We start from the raw sequence: 9,746 nt of genomic DNA on the forward strand, positions 1-9,746 counted from the left end.
TCAGCCTTGAGACATCCCCACTCCTTTAGTATGGCAGCTACTTTTTAAATAAATCCTACACGATTTCAGTCCTCTACACCCGTAATTCTTAATCCGTCATAGTGATATGTGGTCAGCTCGGCTGTGGACATGCAATCTACGCCCAGATATTTCAGGATTTTTCTACATTAACGCAAGTGTCAGTCTAAGCTCTTCTGGCAAGGGCAAACGTCTCCAGCTAATCGCGCGAAACGCCAGGATGCTATCGGTCTTGAAGCACGGGACTGTTCTGAAGCACGAGGTCACCGGTTTCAGAGACACAGATAATCAGACCACGGTCTCATTTTAAACCGTGCAGTACGGTACAGCGAGAAGAGACTGAGGTGATGTTATGTGAGGGATGACCCGGATTGGGAAAAGATGCTGAAGGGCTTTTTGGGTTGTTGCTGGTAGTCTCAGAAGAGATTTAACAAGGTATTTGTAAGATATTGAAAAGTCGAATATGCTGAAATATGTTAATTATTTAATATTAAAAGCAAAGATCTTTGAAGAATTTGAACAAAAATGTAATTCACAATTAAAGAAAGTGCTTCAGTTCAAATTAGTTTTTTAACCCATGGTTGTGTAAAACAAGTCAAACCCAACGGTTTAAATTTGCTAAATGCTGGTTTTGTTCATCCATATATTCATTCAGTATTATAAAATCAAATTGACATTCTCTAGGTTTTAAACCAACAGTTGGGCTTGTCCATATTTTACCCAACCATATACATATTCGCTGGATTCAAATAACCTTTTTTTAAAATAGACATAAAAAAGACATTTTTTATTCATTCATATTTCATTGCTGTAATTCAAAAACCTTGGATGTCCATATTGACTGTTTTTTAGGAAATAGGAGAAAACACTGTATTATCTGAATTATTAAAAAATGAAATTAATACAGATTTGGAATAACTTAAGGGTGAGTAGTAATTGATCGAAGGCAGACTTTTCATTTTGGGGTGAACTGTTCCTTTAAAGTTGGGGTTCCACAGTGTTTCATGCATTCTGACTTCTTTACACTGTTAAACGTGCTTGCTTCTCATGCTTGACATGGTAAACTTGGTAAAAAAAGTTGCACGTATGACGTTTTTTCGTACACGAAACTCTGTTTCGTAAACAAGTCTGTTTTCTTAGTATTTATAGGACAATTTTCCCGGAAAAGCACGTCCTACACGTCAACCCACCAGAGCGGGAAGAAAGAGCACGCCAATACGAGTGGGAGAAGGAGCATGTGCACACGTCAACCAGTTGGAGCAAAATAGGGATAGTAATTTGTTCGCGAAATTCAGCGGTGTTTGTTTGTTCACTGCATTTCAGTGAGGAATGTTATATAAACGGTGGATTTGGAGATCGTTTGAAACTGATAGCTTTTATAGATTCAGGACATGAACCGCATGCGGTAAGCAAAACTGAGTCATATGTCTGTGTTTTGTTGGCAATGGGTGCGCACATGCTTTACACGTCCAGTTTTTATTTTTTTTCCGAAATAATCAGCTGTATCTGTGATCAAACTAAAGACTCATCGAAGTTACGAAGTATGCAATACTTCTCTAAGGGTAGTCAAGTTTAATATGAGATTGGCAGAAACTGCGTGTGTTACGCCCGATTTGACATTTTGATTTGGTTATAAATGTTTTGTTGGTTGTATCCTGTTCAAACGTTCATCAAGTTCAACTGGACCAGCGTTGTTCACGTCTTACGAAACGGTCTATACCTGAAATCTTTAGCTCTCAACAGCGTGCTGTTCAACAGAATGAGCTCCCGGCTGTCAGGCAGATAGATGACTGCTTGTCCTGCGTCTTGATGGAGTGTTTATGGCCTTCTTCCCTGCTGGGGAGTTATAGCCCTGTGTGTGAACTTCTCATTGACAATGAATGGATGTGTTGGGTCTGTTAACTGTACTTCATGCTCGTAAATATTTAAAGCTGTGTGTTCGATTTCACATGTGATGTGCCAGAATACGGTTTACAATGTAATGCAGGTCCTGTGTGCATTGCATGTGGTTCCAAACCTCTATAACTTTTTTTTCCTGCAGAACACAAAAGAAGATATTTTGAGGAACGTTGGTAACCAAACAACATTGGATTTCCAATGCATGGACACTAAACCACAGAGACATTTCTCAAAATATCTTCTTTTGAGTTCCTTAGAAGAGAGAGTCATATCGTAGAGTCACCACCTACGAAACCTAATCTCCAAATTTGCGGTTTTCAGGAAAAACACTGTACTTTTTTTTGGGACTTGTAATCTTTAACTTTTAACAACACATCTTCATCACATGACACAAGCAACAAAAAACTCCAATGGCCAGACATTTTTAGCTCTCCCCTTCAGGCCCAACTAACAACAATACAATCAAAAAGGAAAATGCTAAATAAAGCCCAGCCCCACATTTGTTCTCATTTCAGAAGACGTTTCACTCGGATTCACGTCACAATATGGAAATGGAGTACATCACAACTTCCGTTTCATGGGGACTTTAAGTCGTCTATTTGGGTTTGTGTTTCTGTCCATACTGTTGCAGCGAACGGAGCAAGAGGGATTCTTATCGCCACGACAACAGTTTGATTGACAGCACGATGCTCTCAAGAGGGTAAACCTGTCGACAGACTCGACAGATCTTCCGAACTTCATTTAGGTCTTTGTCGATGTGACTACAGCACTGCGGTTCGCTCTCTTCCAAGCGATCGCCTTTCAAACCTCTCTATTATAAACTCCTCTATCTGTACCTACACTACCCCTCATGCATTGACCTTCACCTAGGCGGCATTAAAATGTCCTTGTCTGCCTTTCTCTCTTTCTCCATCTGATGTCGAAGAAGAGGAGAGATGCTCGTGTCTGATTGGGTCTATTGTGTTCGTATGGAATTGACTGTCTGAAATGCAGCTCGAGAGAAAGCCAAGGGAAAAGGTTCGGGCCCGAAGATCTTTTTTTTCGCTGGCACATTATAAATCCTTTCCTGTGGCTGCAGTCGCCATCCAGAGTGCTGGGAAGAGATAAGGCCGGGTGCTAGCGGACAGAAACACAGCTCTTTTGTTCGCTGTCTTTGTCCTCATCCGCTGAAGCTCTGGCATTCAGTGGCCCTGTTGAGTCACCCTTACAGACTGCAGTAAATGAAAGTTATTTCAAGCGCCGCCGCTCGGAGAGGGAGTTTATCTAATGAGAAGGTGGCCACAGGCGGTGGAACAGGCAATGGAGTCGTACGGTTTTACGCGGAGACGGCTTTTCTTCGTTGCTATCGCCGTCCTGAATCGCAGAGATTAAATAAGGTGGAAAATGTGCGCGCATGCAGAGGTTGCCGTTTCTCAACGGGGCGAGAGAACAGAAGTGCACGAGAGGATGTGAGACAGGACGGGAAGTAAGACCGAGTAAGAGAGGGAGATAATGAAGTGCGTTTTGAAATGCAGCATAGCGCAACAATTTATTGCGCCATGCACTTGAGCATGCGTCTAACAATCACATCTCCAGACTCTTTGAAGGAGGCAGGGGTGTGCAGTTTGAGTGGACCAAAAAACCCACGCTATCGGTGTCCGCAAGTCCCACAGTGAAGTCTGGTCTCGGGTGGTGTGATTATACAGTATATGATTGACAGCTGGCTGCACCAGCAACATCTGTCTTTCTGCATGAATGTAACGCGAGTGCAAAATAACATTTTATTTCAGTGGTTTTCTAATGTGCACACTAAATCAAATTGCATTTCATTTCTGTGGCCCTTTTGCACAATGTGCATTTTGCACGAGCAGCTTAACAGATAAATCAATTAATATAATAATGCATAAATATAAGAAAAAAGAATATTTTAAAAAAAATGATAGAAATGATCTACATACCAGTTATATTAGGGATGTAACGATATCATAATATCACGGTACGGTAATACCTCGGTGTAATGCCTGCAATAAAAGTTTTACAGCGATATTTAAAAAGACAAATTTAGTCTTGCAAAAAAGTGTTTAATATACAAAAGGTATGTTACACAATCTCACTGTACGATAATGCCTCATTGTAAAGTCCACTGTACGATATTTATTGCAATATTTAATTGACCGTGACATATGAGTCCTCTTTTCTTTATCCTATTATCATTACTGCTGCTTAGAGGTATGAGTTATAAGATGGGTCACATGACATAAAAATCCCGTTAATAAAACAAAATTACCATGGTAACATATATAATCTTTTCTGGCATTCTATGTTAGGCCCGGAAGATAATATTGAGAAAATGTTGCTATTGCGATAGCACATATATATGTGTGTGTGTGTATATGTATGTATATATATATATAATATTTAGTAGTCTATATTATTATAATTTTATTAAGTTGAAGATAATAAGAAACATTTGCCAAGTGTTTCCAAACTTTTTGACCAGTACTGTATACTATGTTGACATACAGTAGAATATAATACTTTAAATAAAAGTGGATGGAATAGTTTAGATAACTTGATGTTGAGCAGACCTTTTGCAAATCTGAGCACAGGTCTTCTGAAACTGCAGGAGACACATTTGTGATTGTTGAGTAACAAAATGAAGAGAGGCAGTAGACTCACAGTAAGCCAAATTTTCCATTCTCTCTCCGTTCAGTGCCACTGCTGTCTAAGAGGAACGACTGAAATATTAAAGCGACTGCATTTGTGAAGTTTCTTTCCTACGTGTGACCTCTTCACACTTGCGATGTTGTGAAATCTAGAAATGGTTGCGTTTTCATTTGCACATCTGTGCGTGAATGTGCCCTCGCAGGTGTGCGTGTTGATAGTTAAACCCTGACATTGGGTTTGTGTGTGTGTTCAGGCAGTTGGCAGGCTGGGACTGAAGATAGCAGGCAGAGGGGGTTGATGTGCAGTATCAAGTTGTGAACATCTGTTCTTCATAGAGACCACAAAGCTGGTGTAGAGGAAATAGGGAGGATAACTGTTCTCTCTCTCTCTCTGTCTCTCTCTCTCTCTCTTGTTTTGTCTCCATTTCTCTTCATCTTCTCCTGTCCAATAAATGCTGTGGAGCGTGCTTGCTTATGTAGAAACATCTATATAGTATATTCTTTGCAGTAAGTGCAATGTTAAACTTTGCTGTAGTTTTGCAGCAGGTTTGCCACTAACTTACTGTACATTTAATTACTTTGCTATTAGTGCTGTTTTCAATTTGAGTTCAACTTTACTTTAACCACTAAAACACTTTGACTTTTGAGATTCAATATGAGCAAGAAGAGACCGGTCTCATTACTTGTAAAACTACAAGTAAGGAATGTAAAACTACTCTGTGTAGACAGTTCCCCAAAAAGAACGCTCTCTTTAGCTGTGTTTTACGTCGCTTAAACAGGCATTATATAATTTATTAGTTGATTTTACGTACTTTTTAAAATACGTTTTGGTATTTTAAATGTTTCCTGAAACCGTAGTAGCGGTTGGTCAGAGATCCATTGTTGGAACCAAGTTGGTTCAGCAATCTAATTGATGACGCCACACAGGTGGTGGAGTAATGACATCTAAGAATAAATACGTTCAGATTGAAATAATGTCAGATTCTTGCATGCAACTTTGCGATGCTGCTTGCTATTGATCGTTGGAACGATGGTTTGGGGAAACACTCAAATCTTTGAACTGTGCTTGAATGACAGAACTTGCGACCATATTTGGATAACGATGCTTTTGGGAAACGCACCCCGATTGATTTGTTAAATGATATGTTTTTGTTTAAATACAAAAAAAGTGCATAGAAAAAAAAGGTCAATAAAGAAATAAATAAAGTAAACATTTTTATCAGTTATTAATATTCCGTGGGTCCTCTTCTGTCAACAAGCTTTGCTCATGTGTCGTGTGTCATTTTTTGCTGAGAGGCCCAACATTTTTCTCAAAGCTGAGATTCAGTTTAAACTCCTAGTACAACTACGCAACATGAATACAATGATTTATAGGTTTAATGTGACATTTTTAGAGTATCTATTGACAGAAATCCAATATAATATACATACGTATGTCTTCAGAGATCTTACATAATGAAGCGTTATCTACACACACTGCGGGTCCCATTACATGTTGTTTCTACAGTACACTACAGAACGCGTTTTGCAAATACGTTATCTCTTTCGGCAAAGACACGAAAACGTCACATCATTTTAGTCCTGTGTCAGCCACCGTAGTCCTTCGAAGGGAAGGGTGGAGTGAGCCGTTGGTTGCAATTCACAACCTCACCGCTAGATGCTGCTTAATTTCATACACTGGACTTTCAATACTTTCAACTTTGAATAAAAAGTAATTTTATGAAGTTTGACATCGCTTTTGGCCATGACTGCAGTTTTTATGAAATCTCACAAAGCCATTTGGACCGTGTGCTGTTGTCAATAATGTTTTGGTGTGTATATCTGTTTAATTCGTACATTAATTCCTGATTTGCATGAGTAGTATTTTATGTTATATTACCAGGAAGATGAAACCGATATTTTGGTCTCAAGTCTTCTTCAGGGCGTTAAGGAAGAAGTGCACCGAAAGGCTTTGAGTCGAAACGTGTGTGTTTTGTAACCGTGGTGAAAGATGTCAAATAAAACACTAAAAGAACTCTTCATTTAGTTAATTTTGTGAACCATGCTTTTATGTATGTGTATAATCATGTCTCGAAACCGATCTTTTCTGTCTCTCTCTGGCGTCTATCGATGTTAATGTTTTGCAGCATCATTAACACCCAATGAAACATTTCTACGAGTGTCCGTACGGCACCACATTTCAGGATATCAGAGTTATTATCACTGGAGGACGTATTGATTTAGTCTTTGTTATGGCTGGTAAAGACCTCAGGACAGATGACTTCTCCTGTCCTCATTTTCACCTCATACACGAACACACATTCAGCACCGAGACTCCAAAGTATCATCCAAACTACATATTGAAATAACTTTGGATTAGTGTAGCTCTCTGCTGGCCGGACTCAAAGAAACAGCACTATGTTCTGACAATTTTCTCTCTTTTTATTCTTTCAGGAATCCCATCTTGTTGCATATGTGGTTGGCTGTTTCTTACTTCAGTCTGGTGTGTATGCCGCGTGTGATAAGATGTAGAGAGAGGATCCAGCGTTCTGACACAAGCGGTTATCGTACGCAGCAGTAGTGCCCGAGTCGAGCTCCATCCGTGAGCACATTCGCTTCTATATCGCCCAACATGAAAGGCCTCTTCATAACCCAACCCTTCACTACATCTCCCATCAGCCCCTTCTTCTTCTGTACACAAACACACACCTGGACAGGTAGCATGAAACAAAGCAGTGCTGTTTGCAAGCTGACGGTATTTGAGCCTTTGAGACGTTAAATGGCCATTTTATCACCGAGTTACAGAAATGTTTATGGCTAAGCCTAATGATGCTTACTTATCAGAGAAACACGCACGCGGCTCCTTAATGTTGAGAGCGGCCGCCGGTAATGTCCGATGTTGTATACTATATTTACTGTTGGACACGAGCTAAACTCAAGGCTACAAAGTGTAGCTTAAAAGTGCCACTTTAGCATTGAATCTTCAGCTCGTCCTGGGTGATATTACCGTTTTGCCAGTTTTATGATTTGCATGTCATTTTATACACTCTTTTATGCAATAAAGGTGCTTAAAAAGATCTTCACAGCCATAGAATAAAAGAACCATTGAGTCAAAGGTTTTGGTTCTTTAAAGAACAATGTCTTTCCTAGCTTTTATATTCTGAAGAACCTTTTTTAGCAACAAATAACATTTTGTTTGTTCTTCGGATGTTAAAGGTTCTTTATGGAACCATTTAGACAAAGAAAACGGTTCTTTCACGGCACAATTATTTGAGCGGAGTGTGGTTTGCAACATGATCAGCTGTTATCCAAAAGAAACACGCATGATGAATGAAAACCAGACTAAAAAAACAAAACCAGATGCTGCAACGTGGACACTTATCCATACTTAAGCGCGTGTGGATGAATAAAATACCAAAGCAGGTGGCATATATTTCAAAGAAAGGTTCCAAAGCTTTCAATGACAAAATAATTGATACACTTCAAAATTAACCATGGTTTTGCCACCATTAAAACATGGTAACCAGAAATTAACCATGGTTTTACCATGGTATTCATAGTGAAACCGTGGTTATACAAATGGTCAACAGTATTACATTCATACGCACTTTTACTAGAGGAAACCATGGCTCATTTAATAAACTACACCTGATGCTGTTCTGCTAGGACACCTGTGTGAACTTGTTATCATTCGTCACCTTTATCACTTTGACGTCAGTCTTAAAGTAATTGCAAATGACAGTTTTGCTTTACATTTTGTCATATGGGAAGTTGACAAATAAATGTGTAAACGTGTCTTTTGGTGTGACAGCAAAAGATTTTGATCAATTCTAGAATAAGAGAGATTTACTTCATTGTTAAAATATGAAAATATAGACAAAATAATACTAACGATTATTAACACTTTGTTTTCAAGATTTTTGCTATGTCACACTATGGGACACATGTATGGTTGTCAACTAGCCATGTATCTAACACAATGACATGTTTAATAAAAGTGTCCAAATCCTACTGTTTATACTGTAGGTGTGCTCACCTGGGGTTTTTCTCTTAGCGGGCTGGGCTGATGGATGAAACGGTAGTTTTTCTGTGATCATCCTCCGGCTGGTCAGCGTGACGGTTGGTACTCTGGTTGCGGTGGGGCAGAATGAGGTGGTCGAGGTGGATCTCCTCACACCTGACCTGTTGGGTCTCTTCACATGGACCTCGCCAGACATCTCATCCCGGTGCATCTGCTAACAGAGTTCTACAATACACACCTTAATATTCCCAAAGGCCTGAGAGATCGTCACTCGCTTGTAGGGATGTAGGTTAGATCCCTATTTTGGGTAACCCACACACAACCCGCTGAGAAGCAAAGATCTGACCGAATGATCTGCTGGAACAGTCACGAAAGTCGAAACAAAACGTCTCCCTTTTTTAGAACGCCTGCGATAAATCGTTTCCCTTTCCTTTAGTTTAGGGCGTCTTTAAAATGCTGCTGTTCGTCTTCAAAATTGATTGGCTTCTGGTTGAACAGTGACATTTCTGTGACGGCTGACATCATGTAGTGAGCGCTTGATCCTCTCTCTCTCTCGCTCTCTCTCTCTCTCGGTCATATCTCTCAAGGAAAGGGTGGTGGGGTGGCAGTGAGGTTTGCCTGCATACGGACTGATACTGTACTCAAGTGTTGCATGTGTACGCATTGGTTTACATAATTGTACGTTGAGGACACCGTTATCTTTACAAGTTTGCAAAATCTGACAAAAACTCCCATGGGGGTTAGCTGTTCTACATTACTATTCTGAAGAATTATTTTGGAGGGTAATGTAATCGAATACTTGTGATGAAATTGAATTACTCAATGCCAATGCCACTGTACTGTAGAAGCATGATTCAAGTACGCTTTATCTACATTCACATTTATTCAGAGAGCATGCAACACAATCACCTGGAGTGACAAAAATATACCGTAAAAGGTTTTTTCATAGGATACATAGGATATATGACATATTTTTGTCCTGGTTTTTTTATGTAATTGTTTATTTTTGAAATACGGTCAAAAACGGTACAGTGAAATTTTCAGATCTGGGGCACCAGAGATAAACTGTAAAATAACGGTTTTCCCTGAAATATTACGTTTTAAAAATGTTCTTGTAAATTTGAGGTATTTAACCGTATTTCAAAAATACATAAAAATCTTGAAATAATCAGTAAATTTCAGTT

The 9,746-nt window shown here is 39.3% G+C and overlaps 1 protein-coding gene across 4 annotated transcripts in view; it reads right to left on the reverse strand.

Moving 5' to 3' along the window:
- Positions 1 to 9,092, reverse strand: part of cbfa2t3 (CBFA2/RUNX1 partner transcriptional co-repressor 3) — a 45,423-nt gene extending 36,331 nt beyond the window's left edge. For 3 of the 4 annotated variants that reach the window (XM_079486139.1, XM_079486138.1, XM_079486136.1), the window contains exon 1: positions 8,578 to 9,092. In XM_079486139.1, coding sequence (XP_079342265.1) covers positions 8,578 to 8,773 — 196 coding nt within the window. In that variant the 5' untranslated portion in view covers positions 8,774 to 9,092. The remainder of the gene's footprint in view (positions 1 to 8,577) is intronic. The other variant, XM_079486141.1, reaches the window with a different exon arrangement.
- Positions 9,093 to 9,746: the final 654 nt, after the last annotated feature.

This window comes from Barbatula barbatula (genome assembly GCF_947034865.1).
Source record: "Barbatula barbatula genome assembly, chromosome: 1".
In the NCBI taxonomy this organism is placed as follows: domain Eukaryota; kingdom Metazoa; phylum Chordata; class Actinopteri; order Cypriniformes; family Nemacheilidae; genus Barbatula; species Barbatula barbatula.